The 23048-nt window shown below is 44.7% G+C and overlaps 1 protein-coding gene across 4 annotated transcripts in view; it reads left to right on the plus strand.

Moving 5' to 3' along the window:
- The window catches only part of grik2 (glutamate receptor, ionotropic, kainate 2), a 472281-nt gene that overhangs the window by 313827 nt on the left and 135406 nt on the right, over nt 1-23048 (plus strand). For all 4 annotated transcript variants that reach the window (XM_072460039.1, XM_072460040.1, XM_072460041.1 and 1 more), the window contains exons 7-8: nt 12836-12979; nt 13401-13508. In XM_072460039.1, coding sequence (XP_072316140.1) covers nt 12836-12979; nt 13401-13508 — 252 coding nt within the window. The remainder of the gene's footprint in view (nt 1-12835; nt 12980-13400; nt 13509-23048) is intronic.

A 23048-nucleotide genomic window follows, 5' to 3' on the forward strand; every position in this document is an offset into this window, starting at 1 on the left:
GGCACCGAGCAGACGAGGGAAAGAGCCGCTTCTTGCATTAGGAAACATTCTGACCATTACTCAGATGGAGAATGTCTTCACTGGGTCAACGGTGTGTGTGCAGTACCCCATATTCAAAACAGATAGGTTGGAGGAAGGTGTTTAAAGCGATCTTACTCGTTCCTAGGCCTCTTAAACCCTTTGCCACATCAGTAGTGTTCACATGCACTCAGTTATTTCTTAGATGAAGACGGCACACATACGTTTACTAATGGAAAAGTAACATTGTTCCATTCTGAGGTATGAGCTTTGACCTTCGAGAACATCTGTAAAGTGCTGTAGAGGAGCCTGCATCTGATAGAATCACCACCGGGGGGTGTAATTCCAGGAGCGATCCATCATAGAAGAAGTGAGATTGTAGATTAAACATTGGATGGTGGATTAAGGTATAAATTACAGCAGTGTCCTTGGTCCTTGGCGTGAAAGCAAGTATATCTATAATCAGAACATTCAGGCAGATCACAATATGATTGGACTGTCCCAAAACAAGTCGAAGATGTAAACAAATGCAGACCAGCAAGAGAAGAGGAATTCTGTCAAGTGGACAAAAAGAGAGAAGACGTTTCACCTGCAGAAGCTTCTGGATGAGTGGCAAAACGTCTTCACTGTCTAAACCTTTGTTTACAGTTGACAGAATTAAGCCTGAACCTGACCCTGAGGGCGGGGACATTTCTGCTCGAGCTTCTCAGACAAACTCCTTCAGATGGAAAATGACTTACGGATGGAAGTCTTCATTTTTAAAACATTGTCCAGATGACAATCTTTGAATCCTTTTCTTTTTCTTATTTTTTTAATGGATTTTTGGACAAATGAGAATGAAATGGGGGGTGAGAGAGAAGGGAGGACATGCAGTAAATAGTCAGGAATCAAACTCACAACCCTGCGACCAGCTGCACATGGAGCCTGGCATACGTGTACTACGCTTTAACCACTCCACCACTGGGCAGCACTGTGTCACTATTGATTGAAAACATTCTTAAAACAGCTTAGAACAACTGTGGACGAGCTCTCTGACACTGGCCCTTCAGAAGCCACAACCTCATTGTTAGTTTGCAGAATAGTGATTTCTCCTCCTCTGTTTCCATGGAGATATTATTGAGCTGTTTGAGTTGGAAAGACTTTGGGTTGGACTGGCCTGGAGTCTGGAATGTGGAGGGACGTTTGCAGCTGCCAAACGCGGCCTGGGCATTCGGACAAGTCGTGAAACCGCGGAAACCAATCCGAACCAACAACAACATCTAGAGACTTTGAGTCAGTTTGAGAAGGCCAGAGGCAGCAGAGCTGCGAGGAAGAGGAAGGAGAGCTGCGAGGAAGAGGAAGAAGGAGAGCTGCGAGGAAGAGGAAGGAGAGCTGCGAGGAAGAGGAAGAAGGAGAGCTGCGAGGAAGAGGAAGGAGAGCTGCGAGGAAGAGGAAGGAGAGCTGCGAGGAAGAGGAAGAAGGAGAGCTGCGAGGAAGAGGAAGGAGAGCTGCGAGGAAGAGGAAGGAGAGCTGCGAGGAAGAGGAAGGAGAGCTGCGAGGAAGAGGAAGAAGGAGAGCTGCGAGGAAGAGGAAGAAGGAGAGCTGCGAGGAAGAGGAAGGAGAGCTGCGAGGAAGAGGAAGAAGAAGGAGAGCTGCGAGGAAGAGGAAGAAGAAGGAGAGCTGCGAGGAAGAGGAAGGAGAGCTGCGAGGAAGAGGAAGGGGAAGGAGCGCTGTGAGGAAGAGGAAGGAGAGCTGCGACGAAGAGGAAGGAGAGCTGCAAGGAAGGAGAGCTGTGAGGAAGAGGAAGGAGAGCTGCGAGGAAGAGGAAGAAGAAGGAGAGCTGCAAGGAAGGAGAGCTGTGAGGAGGAGGAAGGAGTGCTGCGAGGAAGAGGAAGGAGAGCTGCGAGAAAGAGGAAGGAGAGCTGCGAGGAAGAGGAAGGAGAGCTGCGAGGAAGAAGAAGGAGAAGTGCGAGGGAGAGGAAGTAGAGCTGCGAGGAAGAGCTAAGAGGAAGGAGAGCTAAGAGGAAGGAAAGCTAAGATGGAGAGGAAGAGGAAGTAGAGCTGCGAGGAAGAGGAGAGCTAAGAGGAAGGAGAGCTAAGATGGAGAGGAAGACGAAGTAGAGCTGCGAGGAAGAGGAGAGCTAAGAGGAAGGCGAGCTAAGAGGAAGGAGAGCTAAGATGGAGAGGAAGAGGAAGTAGAGCTGGGAGGAAGAGGAGAGCTAAGAGGAAGGAGAGCTAAGATGGAGAGGAAGAGGAAGTAGAGCTGCGAGGAAGAGGAGAGCTAAGAGGAAGGAGAGCTAAGATGGAGAGGAAGAGGAAGTAGAGCTGCGAGGAAGAGGAGAGCTAAGAGGAAGGAGAGCTAAGAGGAAGGAGACGTGGTGTGGGGAGATGTACGCTCAATGTGCGAGGAGGAAGAGGAAGACCTCATCAGTCCACGTCGGCTGAAGGGAAAAAGGATTTAACTAATATTGGTGGTGATCAGATTCTTGCTAGTTTTCCCATGATTATTAGATATTTCGCTAAGAACTGTCCAAAAAAGAAAATGTGTCACAAAGTTTTGATGTTTGCCGGACCATCTTCTGAACATATGCACTACAATAGTCGAGGGGATTTGCTCAAGAAGGAAAATAATTCTATTTTATTGCACCAAAATAATCCAACATTGTCCTTTTGAGTTGGAGTAAACTGTATGCCTTCAACAGCCTTCAACAGTTTCATCCGATTTGGCAAATTAACTCTGGCGAGAAAGAGACACGTTCTGTGATGGTGACACGTCGTGCCCCAGAGCAGCGTCTAAATCGGAGCAGCGAACACGCCACCGAACACGGCACCGAACCGTTTCAGCCAAAATAAAACGTGGCGGCTCCTGTCGACAGCTGCCAAACTCCATGGAGGAGACGGCTGTTTAATTTCACAACTCCACGTTCCCGCTCTCGTCTGCTGCGACTCATAAAGGCTCAAGAACCACTGTTTGTGTGATAAACCAGGTCTGAGCAAGGACTGAACCAGGTCTGAGCAAGGACTGAACCAGGTCTGAGCAAGGACTGAACCAGGTCTGAGCAAGGACTGAACCAGGTCTGAGCAAGGACTGAACCAGGTCTGAGCAAGGACTGAACCAGGTCTGAGCAAGGACTGAACCAGGTCTGAGCAAGGACTGAACCAGGTCTGAGCAAGGACTGAACCAGGTCTGAGCAAGGACTGAACCAGGTCTGAGCAAGGACTGAACCAGGTCTGAGCAAGGACTGAACCAGGTCTGAGCAAGGACTGAACCAGGTCTGAGCAAGGACTAAACCAGGTCTGAGCAAGGACTGAACCAGGTCTGAGCAAGGACTGAACCAGGTCTGAGCAAGGACTGAACCAGGTCTGAGCAAGGACTAAACCAGGTCTGAGCAAGGACTGAACCAGGTCTGAGCAAGGACTGAACCAGGTCTGAGCAAGGCCTGAACCAGGTCTGAGCAAGGACTGAACCAGGTCTGAGCAAGGACTGAACCAGGTCTGAGCAAGGACTGAACCATGTCTGAGCAAGGACTGAACCAGGTCTGAGCAAGGACTGAACTAGGTCTGAGCAAGGACTGAACCAGGTCTGAGCAAGGACTGAACCAGGTCTGAGCAAGGACTAAACCAGGTCTGAGCAAGGACTGAACCAGGTCTGAGCAAGGACTGAACCAGGTCTGAGCAAGGACTGAACCAGGTCTGAGCAAGGACTGAACTAGGTCTGAGCAAGGACTGAACCAGGTCTGAGCAAGGACTGAACCAGGTCTGAGCAAGGACTAAACCAGGTCTGAGCAAGGACTGAACCAGGTCTGAGCAAGGACTGAACCAGGTCTGAGCAAGGACTAAACCAGGTCTGAGCAAGGACTGAACCAGGTCTGAGCAAGGACTGAACCGGGTCTGAGCAAGGACTGAACCAGGTCTGAGCAAGGACTGAACCAGGTCTGAGCAAGGACTGAACCAGGTCTGAGCAAGGACTGAACCAGGTCTGAGCAAGGACTGAACCAGGTCTGAGCAAGGACTGAACCAGGTCTGAGCAAGGACTGAACCAGGTCTGAGCAAGGACTGAACCAGGTCTGAGCAAGGACTGAACCAGGTCTGAGCAAGGACTGAACCAGGTCTGAGCAAGGACTGAACCAGGTCTGAGCAAGGACTAAACCAGGTCTGAGCAAGGACTAAACCAGGTCTGAGCAAGGACTAAACCAGGTCTGAGCAAGGACTAAACCAGAAACAGTTTAATTGACTTCCTGCTCTAAACTTTAGACGTGATAAGCCCCGCCTCTTTGTGATGACGATTCACTGCAAAAAGCAGCAGTTTTCTTTTTTTTCCTCCTTTTTTTTTCAATGTATTATTATTTTTTTAATGATTTTTTTTTTTTTTTTACAAACAAATAAACTGAACAAACAAGCAGCACTTTTCACTTACACATTTTGTATGTGACATTTCATTTCCCTACATGTATTGGAGTACTTTTTTCACACATTTGGAACTAAGAACAGAGAAGTGGGTGGGGATAGGGGGTAGGCGAAAACAGGAATTTTCAGAGCACTTGTTGCTGCTTTACCATTCGAGACAAACTAAAAAATACATCAAAATACAACTTTGAGTCAACTAATGACACGTAAACCCTTTTGTAACGAGATTAAACGATCTTTAGAGTTGATTTTGCTCAACGTGTCCGTCTCTTTAACAGTTGGTCGCCTCGAGAACTCTGCAGTCGTTGCGGTCACAAACGCCATTGTTGTTGTGGTTGTTGTTCGGCATCTTCCTGCCTCATACCGTTGTCTCTATAGAGTGCCACGCGTTTGACTGACAGGCCGACCGACGACAACCCCATCTCGCATCGTGTCGCCGCGGCGGAGACATAATGGCCGTCTGTCAGCGCGTCCTTATAGCGTCTTTCCGCTGAATATGAATGCGAGCGTCCAAAGGTGCTCGGCTGACATGTTTAGCATCATCAGCGCAGCACCTGTCACATCTCCATAAAGCCGTCGCTCAAGCGGATTTACATGCGGCGGCGGCGGCGGCGGCGTGCGCATCCGTCTAACTAAAAGCTCCCGGACGTCAGGCGACACCCGCGTGGGCATAAGTCACCCTTTCCCCCGGGCGCGGTAATGGCGCGGTTTGTAGGGACGATGTCTACGCCAAGGGTCGGTATCGATTGTGAGCGACGGGGAGATGTTTCCGTGCGAAATACGATGCACATTCACTATCGTTCATCTGGATTTGGGACGTTTTTGTCGGTTTGAATACAATTTTTTGACTGTTTTCGAGCAGAGATGGGAGATAATCAACATTCTTTTGATGTTTTGTTGAAATGCAAATCAGAACGTTAAGTATCTCGATAGAAACGAGGCTTCGTAAAGAGCGGAGTAATCAACATTTGCAGACGAAAAACAAAGCAAACTTGCAGAGTCATCTTTCGATCGAGGATATGAAGTGATGATCTGCTTTTGTGTTGGATTTGACGATCGTTCACATGTTGTGCAATATATAACCTCCACAAAGCCGTAATATTGTCAGAAATATTGATATTAAACATAAATAAACAGCTAGATTTTATTATTTTTTTTCGATATGCACCAAATCTGAAGCTTAATTGTTTTCGACCAACATTTGACAGCAAAATAATTGGTTCAAAGCCCGGCTGCTTTTGTCAGTTGGTTTAGTCCAGCTTTAGTCCTGGTTTAGTCCTGGTTTAGTCTTGTTTTAGTCTTGTTTTAGTCCTGTTTTAGTCCTGTTTTAGTCCTGTTTTAGTCCTGGTTTAGTCCTGGTTTAGTCCTGCTTTAGTCCTGGTTTAGACCTGGTTTAGGCCTGGTTTAGTCCTGGTTTAGTCCTGGTTTAGTCCTGGTTTAGACCAGGTTTAGTCCTGGTTTAGTCCTGGTTTAGACCAGGTTTAGTCCTGGTTTAGTCCTGGTTTAGTCCTGTTTTAGTCCTGCTTTAGTCCTGGTTTAGACCTGGTTTAGTCCTGTTTTAGTCCTGTTTTAGTCCTGTTTTAGTCCTGTTTTAGTCCTGGTTTAGTCCTGGTTTAGTCCTGGTTTAGTCCTGCTTTAGTCCTGGTTTAGACCTGGTTTAGCCCTGGTTTAGACCTGGTTTAGTCCTGGTTTAGTCCTGGTTTAGACCTGGTTTAGCCCTGGTTTAGTCCTGGTTTAGTCCTGGTTTAGTCCTGGTTTAGACCTGGTTTAGTCCTGGTTTAGTCCTGCTTTAGTCCTGGTTTAGACCTGGTTTAGCCCTGGTTTAGTCCTGGTTTAGTCCTGGTTTAGACCTGGTTTAGTCCTGGTTTAGTCCTGGTTTAGACCAGGTTTAGTCCTGGTTTAGTCCTGGTTTAGTCCTGGTTTAGACCTGGTTTAGTCCTAGTTTAGTCCTGGTTTAGCCCTGGTTTAGACCTGGTTTAGTCCTGGTTTAGTCCTGGTTTAGTCCTGGTTTAGACCTGGTTTAGACCTGGTTTAGTCCTGGTTTAGTCCTGGTTTAGTCCTGTTTAGTTCAGAGTTTGACCATGTTTAGTGCAGTTCTTTTTAGATGTTCTATCAGAGGTGTTTTAAGCCTGGTTTGGGTTGGACCTGGTTTACTCCAGCTCTTGTGGGCCAATAGTTGTCTGCAGTGGTTTCTATCAGCGGCGCTTTAGACCTGGTCTAGCACTGGGTTAAATACTGGGTTAGACCTAGTTTAGTCCTTGCTTAGTCCTGGTTTAATGCAGCTCTTGAGGGATGCTCCTGGACTGCAGTGATCTGTATCTACTGGAGACACTTTAGACTGGTTTTAGTGCTTGGTCAGACCTGGTTTAGACCTGGTTTAGACCTGGTTTAGACCTGGTTTGGTCCTTGCTCAGGCCTGGTTTAGACCTGGTTTAGAGCTGGTTTGGTCCTTGGTCAGACCTGGTTTAGTCCTGGTTTGGTCCTTGGTCAGACCTGGTTTAGACCTGGTTTAGATCTGGTTTAGACCTTGTTTGGTCCTTGGTCAGACCTGGTTTAGACCTGGTTTAGTCCTTGGTCAGACCTGGTTCAGTCCTTGGTCAGACCTGGTTTAGACCTGGGTTAGACCTGGGTTAGACCTGGTCTAGTCCTTGGTCGGACCTGGTTTAGTCCTGGTTTAGACCTTGTTTATTCAGGTGAAGTGTAGTGAATCCTGCTCCGTGTGATCTCGTTCCTTCCCCTCTTCTTTCCCTCGCCTCGTCCTTTTGTTCGCACACATCATCTACACACATGAGGCCGTCGTGGAGCTCTGAGCGCTTCCCGCCTTCAATCAAAGCTCGCGCGGCAGAAAAATGACACGTTTTGGACGGATTTTTCCCCCTCCTCGCTCCACGACAACGCTCTGCGCAGGACCACGGGGCAGCGCTTCCGTGCACGTGCGGAGAGCTGTTTTGATTGCTTTTCAATCAAGCGAGACAAACACTAATTAGATTTCTTTCCCCCCCTTGTTTGAGGAAGGCGGAATGGCGGTCGTCTTCGCGCTCCTCGTGCGGGTGACTGACACTCGCCTGACGGCTCCTCCAGCGTCCGCAGTTCATTTTAAACAGGGCTAAGCGGCGTCTCCTCTTATGGGATTATATACTGCGCGGCCGAGTCAATGGAGAGCTTATGGCGATGACACGACGGCGGTGCTCCAGGCGTGCGCGGAAAGTGCACAGTCAATTATACAACTCATTTTATGGCAATTTACAGTGAGCAAAGAGGGCGCCGGTGCAGCGGGCGACAGTGCGTGTGACCCTCGATGTTCCACCAGCGTGCCGGGGAACTCGAGTGGGCCTGGAGGCGTTGCCAGGGCAATGTGCCGTGAAGAAATGTCCAATACAACAAGATGGACATGTCATTTTAGACCGTCCGGAACATTCTGCTGTACCAATAAACTAAGCAAAAGCGTCAGCGTCGTCGGATATAAAGTACGGGCACTATTAGTCACATTATAAACCAGATTTATTTTGCAAAGTTAGATTATTTGGTCATGTTTTAGTTGGTGACCTGTCGACATTGTTAGAACTCTAATGATGTAAAACTATGATAAATAATGTGTATAACTAGTATTATCACATCAAACAAAGGAATAATCATACAAACATACTAAACCTTTCATATGCACTTTAAGTATTCACTCGCTGGTTTAGTCCTGGTTTAGTCCTGGTTTAGACCTGGTTCAGACCTGGTTTAGTCCTGGTTTAGATCTGGTTTAGATCTGGTTTAGTCCTGGTTTAGATCTGGTTTAGTCCTGGTTTGGATTTGGTTTAATCCTGGTTTAGACCTGGTTTTGTCCTGGTTTAGACCTGGTTTAGTCCTGGTTTATTCCTGGTTTAGACCTAGTTTAGTCCTGCTTTAGTCCTGGGTTAGTCCTGGTTTAGTCCTGGTTTAGTCCTGGTTTAGACCTGGTTTAGTCCTGGTTTAGATCTGGTTTAGTCCTGGTTTAGTCCTGGTTTAGACCAGGTTTAGTCCTGGTTTAGATCTGGTTTAGTCCTGGTTTAGATCTGGTTTAGATCTGGTTTAGTCCTGGTTTAGATCTGGTTTAGTCCTGGTTTAGACCTGGTTTAGTCCTGGTTTATTCCTGGTTTAGACCTAGTTTAGTCCTGGTTTAGTCCTGGTTTAGTCCTGATTTTGTCCTGATTTAGTCCTGATTTAGTCCTTCTTTAGTCCTGGTTTAGACTTGGTTTTGTCCAGGTCTAAACCAGGGCTAACTCAGATTAAACCAGGACTAAACCAGGACTAAACCAGGACTAAATCAGGACAAAATCAGGACTAAACCAGGACTAAACTAGGTCTAAACCAGGACTAAACCAGGACTAAACCAGGACTAAACCAGGACTAAACCAGGACTAAACCAGGACTAAACTAGGTCTAAACCAGGACCAAACCAGGACTAAACCAGGACTAAACCAGGACTAAACCAGGACTAAACCAGGACTAAACTAGGTCTAAACCAGGACTAAACCAGGACTAAACCAGGACTAAACCAGGACCAAACCAGGACTAAACCAGGACTAAACCAGGACTAAACCAGGACTAAACCAGATCTAAACCAGGACTAAACCTGGTCTAAACCAGGACTAAACCAGGACAAAACCAGGTCTAAACCAGGATTAAACCAAATCCAAACCAGGACTAAACCAGATCTAAACCAGGACTAAACCAGATCTAAACCAGATCTAAACCAGATCTAAACCAGGACTAAACCAGATCTAAACCAGGACTAAACCTGGTCTAAACCAGGACTAAACCAGGACAAAACCAGGTCTAAACCAGGATTAAACCAAATCCAAACCAGGACTAAACCAGATCTAAACCAGATCTAAACCAGATCTAAACCAGGACTAAACCAGATCTAAACCAGGACTAAACCTGGTCTAAACCAGGACTAAACCAGGACTAAACCAGGACTAAACCATATCCAACCCAAGTCGAGCCCTTTTCAGTCCGAAGTGGTCCAGAACGTGAGGATACGTCCACGTAAACATTGTCGATTACTTGTGTCCAGCGAGGTCGTCGTAGTCACCGACAGTTCAACGTGAAATCTCCAAACGTCCCCGCCCGGATCTACTTCCTGCCTGTGACATCACGCCTTCAGACGAGAACAGAGGGAACGGAGACTCCAGTTGTCTTGATCTATTTTAAAGTACCTCTTGAACTGTTGCTTTTAACTCTCTTTAACCCGGTACAGAGCCAATCCCATTCCCCCCACAGCCCCGCATTATGTCCCATAATAGTCTTTTCTTTCCCGCCGTCGTCAGAGGCAGAGCCCTTTTAGCATGCGCAGAGTGGTTTTGCATAGGACTCCGCTCGTTCCCTTCAAAGCACAATTTCTCCCTGACATCATTATTTGCTGCGTTTATGGCCTCTCGTGCTGAGTGCGAGCGGCGGCGAGGTTTAAAGGACTGCAGAGGCTGTTCAGAGTGCATTTGTGTGAAAGATGCAGAGAGGGGGTCAGGGAAAAGGCGTGTTTGATTCATCCCATGTGAACGCGCCACACGGGTGCACAACGGAGTGTGAGGGTGGGGGAAATGTGACGGCGTGAGACGGGAATCCAATTGTGTCGCATTACAGGAGATTTCACTGAGTACGTAACTTAAACGCGTACATGTGAGTTTGAATTATTGTAACGTGTTGGCGCACTCTGTAGCCTTTCTGTTGGAGTCAGGTTGACTGGGATCAATGAGTCACTCCCGTTTGACTTTAAAACCACATTTTGGCTGTAAAACTCCTGAAATGGAATCGATGGATGGATACAAAAACTGTAAGACGGAGATGGAGATGGATGACGCCGACTGGGACTGGACGTGTACGAAAGATGAAGATAGATGGACTTTTGACGGACTACTCCTCCTGAAAGAAGAGTAGTCTGTCGATTTACTCTTCTAAACCAGGTGCAAACCAGGACAAAAGCAGGACAAAAGCAGGACAAAAGCAGGACAAAAGCAAGACCAGACTAGGACCAAACTAGGACCAAACCAAGTCTACTTCAGGACCAAATAAGGACCAAACTAAACTAGGACCAAACCAGGACCAAACTAGGACCAAACTAGGACCAAACTAGGACCAAACCAAGTCTAAATCAAGACCAAACCAGGACCAAACTAGGACCAAACCAAGTCTAAATCAAGACCAAACCAGGACCAAACTAGGATCAAACCAAGTCTACATCAGGAATAAATCAAGACCAAACTAGGACCAAACCAAGACCAAACCAGGACCAAACTAGGACCAAACCAAGTCTAAATCAAGACCAAACCAGGACCAAACTAGGACCAAACCAAGTCTAAATCAAGACCAAACCAGGACCAAACTAGGACCAAACCAAGTCTAAATCAAGACCAAACCAGGACCAAACTAGGACCAAACCAAGTCTACATCAGGAATAAATCAAGACCAAACTAGGACCAAACCAAGACCAAACCAGGACCAAACTAGGACCAAACCAAGTCTAAATCAAGACCAAACCAGGACCAAACTAGGACCAAACCAAGTCTAAATCAAGACCAAACCAGGACCAAACTAGGACCAAACCAAGTCTAAATCAAGACCAAACCAGGACCAAACTAGGACCAAACCAAGTCTACATCAGGAATAAATCAAGACCAAACTAGGACCAAACCAAGACCAAACCAAGACCAAACTAGGACCAAACCAAGACCAAACCAGGACCAAACTAGGACCAAACCAAGTCTAAATCAAGACCAAACCAGGACCAAACTAGGACCAAACCAGGACCAAACTAGGACCAAACCAAGTCTAAATCAAGACCAAACTAGGACCAAATTAGGACTAAACTAGGGCCAAACTAGGACAAAACTAGGACCAAACTAGGACCAAACTAGAACCAAACTAGGACTAAACTAGGATCAAACCAGGACCAAACAAGGACCAAACTAGGACCAAACCAGGATCAAACCGGGACAAATCCAGGGCAAAGATGATCGTAACCAACATTTGAGAAACGATACCTAAAAGGTTTCCAAATGTTAACGTCAAATCACATTGAAAACAGCTCCACTAAAGTCTCGGCCGCATTAATAGTCCACACTTATCGCCGGGCTGAACATGTCTCCAGCTCGAATTAGCATTCTTTTATCGCACATTCCCTCTCATATGCGGCAGCTGATCGATATCCTGGTGTTCTGATTCCTCTTTAAACCGACGCTAAGGCCGCGCTCTCAGTAGAAACCATCAAATATCCATGAGGCTTGTGGGAGAACAGGCTTGATCCCTCATAATGATGGTGAGCGCTGTGTTTTTCAAAGCCGCTCACAGTGGTGATTTGCTGCGCGTTTTGTCCTCCATCTTAATGCTGTCTCCCTCCTCCCTCCTGCGCTACAGACGAGCACAATATAACACCGAAAAAGATCCCGGGCGAGGAGTGTGCAAACCCGTGTGAAATGTGGCGTCATGAATGGAATCTGTGCGTTTTATAGTGCGCTTTTACTCACGCTGTCCCATGTATTTACACCAGACGATACAATCAAACGTTTGCTTCTTTTTAAAGGTGCACTGTGTGGTTTTGTCTGGTGGCTGCTTGTTTCCATGGAGGTGTCATAGCTCTGCCTGAAATGTTTCGACTGTATGACATTTAAGGACATTTTTATTTTTTCGCTCATTGGTCGCTCATCAAATACATTTCTGGAGTTGCATTGTCGAGAATTTTATTTTGGTACAAAGAAATACGCTCAATACCAATTTAAATACCTCAGTGATGATAAAAGAACACAAAACATATATAATATAACTCATTTAAAATATAAATCTCATAAACAGGTCAAAATTGTACTATTATTTTGGGTTGAAAATGGTTCAACAATTCCTATTATATTTATGGTATTTATTATATTTATCTAATTCATTTATTTGCATTTATTTATTGTATTTATTTTATTTTTATTATTTTATTTATTATTTTACCCTGAGGCCTTATACTAGCTCTAATACATGTCAAAATCATTCTAAAACTGTTCAGTAAAGGTGCAATTTTGACCTGTTTATGATCATCTTTACAGTTCATCTACTTATTAAAGGGAAGATCTAGTTTCAATACCAGTTTTAGTGTTGATCAATATCAGATTTTTGATACTTTTGACCCCCCAAACCATATTTAGCTCGATTAGCGCTTGTTTCATTGATCTGTTTGCGAGCTTGTCTTCTCTACTGCTTCTCTGAGCCTCACAAAAACACTGATGTGCAGTTTTTCAGTCCATAAATCATCTTCAGACTCGTTCTGAGCATTTCTGCCTCAAATTCCATTCATTACAACTGTTTGTCGGGGCAAGCTAGCTTTCCCCATGGTAATTCCCTCTGCTGCCAGTAGGTGGAGTTTTGTATAGGTTTTGTGACACTGGTTTAATCACTGACGTTTTCCCGTTGTCCCCGGCAGACGGACGCGGCGCTGATGTACGACGCGGTGCACGTCGTTGCCGTTGCGGTGCAGCAGTCGCCACAGATCACCGTCAGCTCGCTCCAGTGCAACCGCCACAAGCCCTGGAGGTTCGGCAACCGCTTCATGGCCCTCATCAAAGAGGTACGGACACGCCCCGGTCTGAACCAGGACTGAACCAGGTCTGAACCAGGACTGAACCAGGACTGAACCAGGACTGAACCAGGACTGAACCAGGACTTGTTCATTTTGCGTGTCTTTAACATGTTTTTGGTGCATTTTGTGTGTCTTTAACACGTTTTTTGTTCATTTTGCGTGTCTTTAACATGTTTTTTGTTCATTTTGCGTGTCTTTAACATGTTTTTTGTTCATTTTGTGTCTTTAACATGTTTTTTGTTCATTTTGCGTGTCTTTAACATGTTTTAGGTGCATTTTGTGTGTCTTTAACATGTTTTTTGTGCATTTTGCGTGTCTTTAACGTGTTTTAGGTGCATTTTGTGTGTCTTTAACATGTTTTTTGTGCATTTTGTGTGTCTTTAACATGTTTTTGGTGTTTTTTGCGCAGGCTCACTGGGACGGCCTCACCGGGAGGATCACGTTTAACCGCACCAACGGCCTCCGCACCGACTTCGACCTGGACGTGATCAGTCTGAAGGAGGACGGGCTGGAGAAGGTCAGAACTCTTCTTTCTCTGCCGTTTGTCCCTCGAGCGCCGGCGTCTGATGAAAAAGACGTGACGCGTGACAGATCGCTCGTAAATCTGACACGTTTTCAGAAAAGCATTGGTAACTGGCAGTTTTATAATGGAACAGGTGGAAAAGGAAGTCCCAAAACTCCTGCAAATACATCTCCTTTCTGCTGTTCACATCAAGTATCACGTGTCAAATCGACGCATTAATCAATTTAACGACTGAAGTACAGTCTTTATAGTTTATGAATGAAGGAGGATTTATCACATTGTTTGGACTGAAATCAAACAGTGTTATGGTTGACCCGCCCCCAAAAGGTCACATGACGTACATTTTTTATTATCAGATCGACAACGTGATTTAAAGTTGAGAAGTTAAAAGTGGTTCAGGTTGAGTTTTGTTGAGAATCCAAAGATTCTTTATAATTAGTTGTGACGGAGCCGGTCCGTCTTCAACTGGTGTCAGCGCTTGTTTGCTGAGCAGCCGCGCGGGCATGAAGGGGCCGCGCGGGGCACTTTCCAACACACACTCATTCATTCCCCGCTCCCCGCGTTTCCCTCTGTTTCATTCATTCGCCTCAGACGCTCCACACGCATCTTTCCCCGCACTCCTCCCTCACTAATCCACAGGCTGCACACTTGCACGCGTTAGGTTCATTCGAAGCACACATACACACGCCAGTTTTTACCTGTTTTGTCACGAAGCCGCGCTCCGCCGATGCGTCGCGTTGGGTCGAAACCGAGCCAGGACTTCCTGGAAGTTTAAATGGGCGCTGTTCGCGCCGTGGTGCTGACCATGTGACACGAGGTATTTTACGTGTTTATATTGCTTTGTTTTGAACATGTGTATATAATTAATGATCACTTACGTTGTAGGAAGGATTTGAATTATCTAGTTATTTTGTTCAGTGGGAGGGGCAAGTGGGGAATAAAGGTGAGCCGCTCTTGGCTGGGGGGGAGTCTGTCTCCAACAACAGAGAAGGTAACAGTGTGAGAGAGAGAGTAAAAGAGAGAGAGTTAAAAGAGAGAACGAGTTAAAGTTGAACTCAAAGTTGGAACTCTGTAAATTGATGTATTTTGGATTTTTGGACCTTTTTGCTCACTGTATATATTTTTGCACTGTTTCACTATTTTTGCACTTCGGTTTTGGCACAATAAATCCACCTGAGCACTTGAAATCTGACTTCGCCATTGTTTTGAAAGAGATCCATTAGTGTTCTGTTTCATTGAGTTTTTTGTTGGTTCGGACTACAGTCATTTTCACAAATAAAATTAAATAAATAAATGAAATAAATAAAATAAGAGTTCAATTAAATACTTTGAACATAAATGCATATGATAAAGTATTAATAAAATTAATCAAATTAATCAAATGAATAAAAATAATCAAATTAATCAAAGTAATAAAAAATAATAAAATTAATACAATTAATACAATTAATAAAATAAATATAAATTAACTCCAAATAACTCATATTTATAGAATAAGTAAAATAGATTAAAAAAATTAAGTAAAATACAATACATACAGTATTTTTGACATTTTAAATCACAACATTGATCTGAATTGACGGAACAATGGAGATTAAAGTTGACTCAAATAAACACGAGTCACTCCAAATACAACTTCCAGTGTGTTAATGACACAAGTGACCAACGCTAATATGGTTATAAGCTCCTTAAAGTCCATTGTGCATCACAATTACAACCCTAAAACCCATTCCAAGCGCCCCCTGGTGAGCGCCCGCGTGCCCACAGCCCTGAAGGACGTAGAAAAGCATTACACGGGCATCCCGGCAGTTTCATTGGGGTCAGTGACGGCTCTCGGTGCAGGCCTGTAAGTGCCCCGAGCTCCTTTGTTCACACGGTAACCCCACGGCTCCACACGGCTCCAAACTGTAACAAAATGGCAGCCGCCGTGTGGCATCAAAGCCTCGTCAAACCGCCAGCACATTCCTGACCACTTGTTAGCGCAGAAACCCATGTAGTCCCGGATGCTCGTCCAGATCTTGCGCGACACTGTTTTAGCCGTCGGCGTTTTTAGTCGAGGACGGGGATGACTCCGTGACACATTTCACCCCCGGGGGCCCGCCATATCATCTGGATGTGCAGTGCCAGTCGACTCGTCCTACACATTCCTCCTCCTCTTGCTGCTGCCACGACAACAACGGCGTGTCATTATAACGACTGCGCCCGGGACATGATGTGGGAAGCAGGTCCGGGCATTGCAGTGTTGTTCCTGTCAAAAGCGGCTCCGGCTGACACACTGCAGCGTAATCAGAATGTCCCTCCTGTCAGGGGCCCCGCGATCTGAGTCTGTTTCGTTTGCTCGCGGAGGTGGAAAACAAGACTATTGACTCGTTGACTTAAAGACTCGTTATCTGCGTCGTTCGGGTGGCGAGGACGGTGGCGGCGTTGGTTAAAGCCCTGTATATTTGTTGGTCTTGTGAGGGATGTCGAGGTTATCGGGTGAATCGATAATCATGATTATTTAGGTCATAATAGAATCTTAAGAACCAAAGAAATTATAATCGTGACAGTTTTAGAAGCGAAATTCATTCGTTTTAGTTCAATCAATCGTCCAAAACTGTTTTTATCTGGCTTTTTGGGGGGTCAAATTTAACCTTATTTTATCGTTCAGGAAGTTACGAGAGCGGAAGAAGATTGCGTACAGCGGTTAAAATGGTCGGCAGTTGTAAGTTCAAGTCACACATCGCGTTGCTTTGTCCGTGAATTCAAAACGACTTGTGTGTCACACACCCATCAGGGATAAACAAGCACATGCTCTGATTTTCTAATTGTTTTACCTGCTATTCTTCTTTTGGATTAGTTCATAGTTTTGGCCGGGGTGCGACTTATACTCCAGAGCAACTTATATGTGATATGATTTGTCATTTTCACACTGACAACCACAAGAGGGCGCTCATGGCTCTAAGCGACGCAGAAGAAGAATCTGCACTTCCTCTTCCTCTGGAGTTTGTGGAGTTGTTTAGAAGTGACACAGAGGAAGAAGAATTCAATGGATTTAGTGATTTGGGGTAAAACTGATGCTTTGGTAAACTTGTTAGCATGTTCTTTATGCTATAGTGATCTGAATAACTGTTCATATGTTACGTTAACATACCAGACACTTACCACAGTTCGGTCTGTGCCTCATGTAGCTGAAGGTGTTAGCGTTAGCATACGTACACCTATTCACCATGTTCTCTCATCTGTTCTTTATTGTGTATTTTTCGGCTAGTGCGACTTATACTCCGTAAAATACGGTATGCATCTCTGTAGTAGTTTATATTTGCTTTTAAATTAAAGAGTAGCTTCTCTGTCACATTGAGTCTTGAGTCAGAGCTCACTGTTAAAACAACATTTACTTTTATTAATATACTTTTGAGAGGAGTCGGATGGAAATTCAGCAAATTGTGGACGTGGGTTTAGAACCTTGAGGTCCTTGCGACTGGCACGGAAATGTCCCTTGACCCCTTAAATAACCCCTTAACCCCCTGACGCAGACTGTTTAACTCAAGTTTAGTTGTGGAATAACGAGTACAAAAAGAATCGTCTTCGCAGTGAATCCTCAGACGGTTTCGCGAGCAGACAGTCTGAGTCGGTCCGCGGAGACGCTGGCGGAGAACACGCCTCCCTTTAGTCCAATTAGCATCGGCGCGGTTAGCTCAGGCGCTAGCTCCAGAGTTAGCTTTGGCTCCCGGGCGTTTGTTTATGAAGAAGGAGAGTCTGTTCTCCGCCGGCGAAGTGAAGGAGCCTCGGAGGACGTCGGCTCCCCTCTGAGTCTCCACAGAACCACTGGCCTGTTTAATCAAAAAGACAAGTTTATACAGCGCCATAAGTGGGCTACACTTCGGAAACACACATGTTTTTTTTTTAAAGCCTGCTCTTACTTTTAGTGTTTTATGTGCTATGGCCCGAATTTGAATGCTGAATGTCTCTCTAATAGATGATTCCAGACATTCTAAGCCAACATCAAATCCAAAACACAAAAATAAACTATTAAAACGAATAATTCCGGACATAATAGCTATGCATTCTTCACTTTTTCTGTTCTAATACTTTTTGGGACCAAAAAGCTTCAATTAATGCACTATTTTTGTCACGATCATGCTATAATCTCATTGTTATTGTCAAAAAACTAGCCATAAAAGCAAAATGAGAGCAGAAAACGAACTTTCTGGTCGTAAACTACAAGATTCCATAGTTTCCGCAACAGGACAGTGCCTTTAACGGATGACAGGGGGCGCTCCGGTTAAAGAACGATGCGGGAGCTCGAGCAGAGGGAGAGAATGAGGACGGACGTATTCAGAGATTGAGATTCAGGCCTCACACTCTGGACACGCTGTAGCTCAGTGAGCCGCGGGACGGCCCAAATGTCACATTTAAATGATGTGAATGTGATCACGGAGACGGACCTGAGCCGCATCCCGAAAGAGCCGAGCGAGCGGCGAGTTTACGGCTAATGAAGACGTGGCTGGGTCCCAGGTGAAGGCCGGTAACCTCGTGGAAAAAGGTGCACAACGCCAAAGGTTTTACCCTCCAAGTATCATTCAGATGTCTAATTGTGTCTCTCCTCGCTCAGACTGCACACACAGAGCGCTGCGACTGACCCGCACAGCGCACGTGTATCACAGGTTTTTCAAAATAAAACACACAGAACATGATCAGAGAGAGAAACATCAATCCAAAAATGTACAAACCTCAACTAAACATTTAAAGTATAAAAACGTGTCCCGATGTCAAATTTGTCCTTTTCCAAATGTTGTCTTTCCCATTGTCTAATTCCTGTCGTCATGTCAGTCCAGTCCTTGGCCGTCGGGGGGTTTTGCGTCATCCATTTCTTTGTTGTGGCTGTTTTCCCGCTGCCAAAAGCACATCCCAGAGGTATCCACCCACTGTGTCCACGGCAGGAGATTCAAGGCCCGAGTACATCGATCCAAAATCGAGTGGAATGTCCCTTATGTCAGTCCAAAACCGTCTGAACCACAGGACAGTCCCTGAACACGTGTCAGTGGTTTGACCTCTTTGCTGCCACAGTTTCTCCAACAGTTTGCTCCTCCCTGTGAGCCGCCGCTCTGCTCCTCGGCGCCCGTACGCTAAGCGCAAAGCCGTCACGTCCTTTGTTCCGCGCAAAGCGAGTGGCGCTCGGGGGCTCGCTCTGTCGCGGCGTTTGATGGAGCTGCAAACCACAAAGACGGCGCCCGCGGCAACCAACACGGAGCCATATGTTAAAGAAGTTTTGATTCAAGATTAATTTAGCGCAGCTTTTCCCGGGCGCCGCCGAGCAGCGATGACACGTCTCCGAGAGCGTGTCTGTTTTGTGTCTTACCATCAGCGGCAGAAGAGATAAAAAAAATACTCAAAAACAAGAAAGTACTCGTTCAAATGCATACATGTGTAGAAATGTATAGTTTATAAAGTAAGACAGGTTTTCAGTAAGTATTTCACACACATTTTGAGCGTCAATCAGAGTTCATTTGGTGAGAATGCTAAGCGTGTGGCTCAGACGTCACTGCAGGTCGTCCACAAAATGGTGACAGATTTTAGACCATTTCCTCAATCTCGCACTCGTGACATTTGTTGGCATTTTAAACTGTATGTATAAAGTTTAGCGGACATTTCCCTATTTTTTTTCAACTTAAAATAGTGTGTGTATCGCTAAACACGTAGCTTACTACCCTCATCGCGTGTTAGCGCTCCACCTCCTGGCAGCAGAGGGAATTACCACGGGGAGATGAACAAAACAAGTCTGGCGATGTTTTACGGACTTAAACACGGCACATGGAACCACAGAGCTCCACCTTCGAGGTCACAAATCTGGGAAACTTGAAACAGAGTGTTTTTGTGAGGCTCAAAGAAGGAGCGGGGAAAACAACCTCGTGAACAGGATTAACCAAACGAGCGAGAACGAAGCTAAACACGACTGCACGGGGGATTTTGATGAGGGAACAACGTTATAACAGTCAATTTATAAGATATAATCCCATCCCCGGTTTGAAGAGCAAAAACGTGATCTTCTCCAAGGAACGAGGGGCCACCGAAAGAACAGGAAGTGGTCCTGGTCCTCCCCGAGCGGCTTTGATGTTTCGCGGCGTCGCGCTCACACACGGCGCGTCTCTAGTGGCGCCTCTCACTTTAAGATTCATGAGATTATCAGCAGGAGCTCAAGTCGCGGCAAAATAATCACGGCAAACACTGGAGTGGGCGCCCCTGACCCGAGCCCCCCGCTCCGCTGCATTATTCAGTCGGAGACCCTCTTCACGCTCGCCTCGCTCTGAATGTGCAAGTGCGAGCTGCTCCCGGCGCGGCGCGTCCAGGCGGGGGCGCTGTGGGCTCAGGGCGGCGCTCCAATCTGGTTTATTAGACAATTAGTGGTGGGTTTAGTGCTAAAATTATGAGAGATTTTGACAGGAACGCACAGTTTATTAAGCAACATTATCTGATGTTTTAGAGATGGCGGCGGGCGTGGCACCTGCTCGTCTCCATGGCGATGGTATTGCTTTAGCTGAAATGTTCCGCAGCGTGGCGTTGGACATATCCGTCGCCATGGAGACAAGCTAGAGGCGCCGCCAGGCCAGGAAACAAGGTCAAGTCTGTTGAAAAGAGAGAGAGTTTAGAGATGTTTTCTGTCTTTTTAATTTCGTTTTTAATAAGCTGTAAACAAAGAAAACAGGAAACGGGGAGGGATCATACCCTCTCATCAATCGTCCAAACATAGTCCCAAAATGTTTTCAGGCGTGCTTATCAATGCCTTTTTTCCTGTCGTCAGAAGAATTCTCCAAATGTTTCCATCTACTGTGTCCACGGCAGGAGTTTTGAGACACATTGTTCTGAAGTTCATCTCAGGCCAATATTTCAGAATCAGAATCAGAATAAGGTTTATTGCCATTGTCAATGAACAAAAGTCACACACATAGGAACTTGTCTTAGTGGTTCAATGCAACATAAAACAATAAAACAATGAATAAGTCATAACAAGTTAAAATAAAGTTAAAAAATAGGCTTAATAATTACTACATTCTTGAAACACGTGAAAATTATGGGCCATTTGGAAGCCACAATTTCTCCAGCAGTAAGTTTTATAATGAGTGAATAATGAGCACGTTGAAATGGTGCTAAAAACACTGTGATTGTTGTGATTACCATGAGACGTACACGGTACATACTGCATACTGCATGTTCTCACGCTTCAGCCGTCAAAACAAAATTACTCTTCTTTAATATTAATGTTTTTAGTTCAAGTTTTTATAGCATTTATTATTATTTTTTTACCAATACAAACACCTGTGATTGAATAAACGTATAAAACATAAAACACTCTAGGCAAAGCGATGCAATCTCAATGGAAAGTGACATAATGCAGCTTTAATATTGAAAAAAGTACAGCACTTTTATAAAACAAGACAACAAAGTTGTTATTTTAGATATAGTTGGCAGTTTGTTGGGACTAGAAGATGATGTTGATATTTGTCAATTGTAAAATGGAATTATTTCTTCACAAAGACATATATATTCATTCAAATTCAACTGTAAAAGGCACAGTTTTATCAGCATTTGCACCTGGTTAGTGTCGAAATGAGATCATTATTTCATCTTTTAGGCAAATTGCAATCTAATCTATGTGACTTGTGCTAGATTTTTTGATTTCGCATTAAGAGTCAGTGATTCTCGGACACTTTTGACCGTCACTCGTCCTCTTTTAACCAATCACAGCGAAGTATGACCGCTCAGAAGCAGCAGAGGTGACCAAACCTGCACTTCTGCGTCAAATTTACATTTATATTCGAGCTTTTTTCCTGAACAATCTCACATTTCTACTGAACCGTGTGTCAGTTCACGTTATAAAAGAGCTCGTTGCCGTTTAGGAGCTCAAGACGTGTCCATAAGGGGGCGCTGTGGGGTAGTGTAGTGAGAGGTGCTGCGTGTGGGGCGAGGGGCCGCTTCTGGTGAGGCCCGGGGCAGCGAGGTTCGAAGGGAGATCGGGTTTGTAGAGTTCAGAAAGGACACGGCCGGCCTGAGGGCCAGATCTGACTCCGGGACGGGAGATTTCCACCGGAGACGGATTTTTACGAGATCAGAATCCGAGAAGGTGGTGGAGCGAGAGGCGTTCTCACTCTGCGCGGGATAAACCAAAGTCAAGACATAACTGTAGTTATTAGCTTTACTTTAGTGTTCAGAACGTTTGATTTCAAGATGTTCCCAACCTAGAGGAACGGTGATTTATTTGTTCCAAGTGTGGGACGGGGGATTGAGATGATGTATTTTCCGATTTATGACTACATAAAATTTATTTATTTAATTGAAAACGGTGCATTTTTGTTACATTTGGCCAGATAACACAATAAACGACTACAATAAATATAAATAAACTGAATTTTTGAAAGTTTAACACATTAAATTACTACATTATGTCCATTTAATTTAACTCCCGAGTCGGTATTGTATTATTTTATATAATATATAAAATAATACAATACCGACTCGGGAGTTAAATTAAATTTAATTTTATGTTACTTTTATTCGTTTTTTATTCGATTTTATATTATTTATGTTGTTTTTAATTCATTTTTAAATTTGATTTCATATATGTTATGTTGTTTTTAATTAGTTTTTATTTGGTTTGTACATTTTTATTCATTTTTTATGTATTTATTTATTTTCTAACATATTTATCCGCGTTTGTTTTGTACTTTGGAGACTTTGTGTTGGTAAAATGTGCTATACAAATAAAGTTGGATTGGATTTTTTTCAGGGCCCCGGCCTTAAAATAATATAAAAAGATTTCTAAGTTGCCGTTACCCGTCTTTTAGCTTGTTCTCGAGCTACATTTGAAAACTAGCATGTCGGGGCAAGCTAGCTTTTGTCTTACTCCCCGTGGTAATTCCCTCCGCTGCCTGTAGATGGAGCGTTAACACCGATCCTGATGTGTTTAGGTCTAAAACATGTGCATTTACAGTATAAATAACGTGTAATATGTGTCTTTAAAGGAGAATTCAACAATAATAATACTTTTTAAAAATGGCCATCGATTTTGCGTGACCGTAAAAACATCGTCTTCATCATCTCGATCAAAGATGACAGGCCCCCGGAATCACCTCCCCCAGGGGTCAGAGGTCGCGTCCGTCTGCAGCGGCGTCGCCCCGTGGGATTGTGGGTAACGCGGGCCTCTGACAGCGGCGCGGTTCACCCAGTTGTCATCCGTCTCCTCGGGCTCACGACGCCCGCTTCTGCATATTTATAAGATGTGTTTACGCCACGGCAACAGGAACACACTGAAAACACACTATTATAAACATTAGAACTATGAAACTAACATTATATCAGTGGTAACAGTTATTAAGGTTGAAACATGGCTTCTAAATAGAGAAGAATATTGACTAATAAAGTGTTTTAGTGATTAAAATCTGGAATTGTTTAATCTTTTTTGACATTTGGATGAACTAAAGCCATTGTCTTTGTTATAAATAAAGTCTTTTCATGTATTTTATTGTTTACTCCAGATAATGTCATGATCAATCAAAA

This window comes from Eucyclogobius newberryi, unplaced genomic scaffold (assembly GCF_026437365.1).
Source record: "Eucyclogobius newberryi isolate DKJ021-1_F unplaced genomic scaffold, fEucNew1.0.hap1 SCAF_3, whole genome shotgun sequence".
In the NCBI taxonomy this organism is placed as follows: Eukaryota; Metazoa; Chordata; class Actinopteri; order Gobiiformes; family Gobiidae; genus Eucyclogobius; species Eucyclogobius newberryi.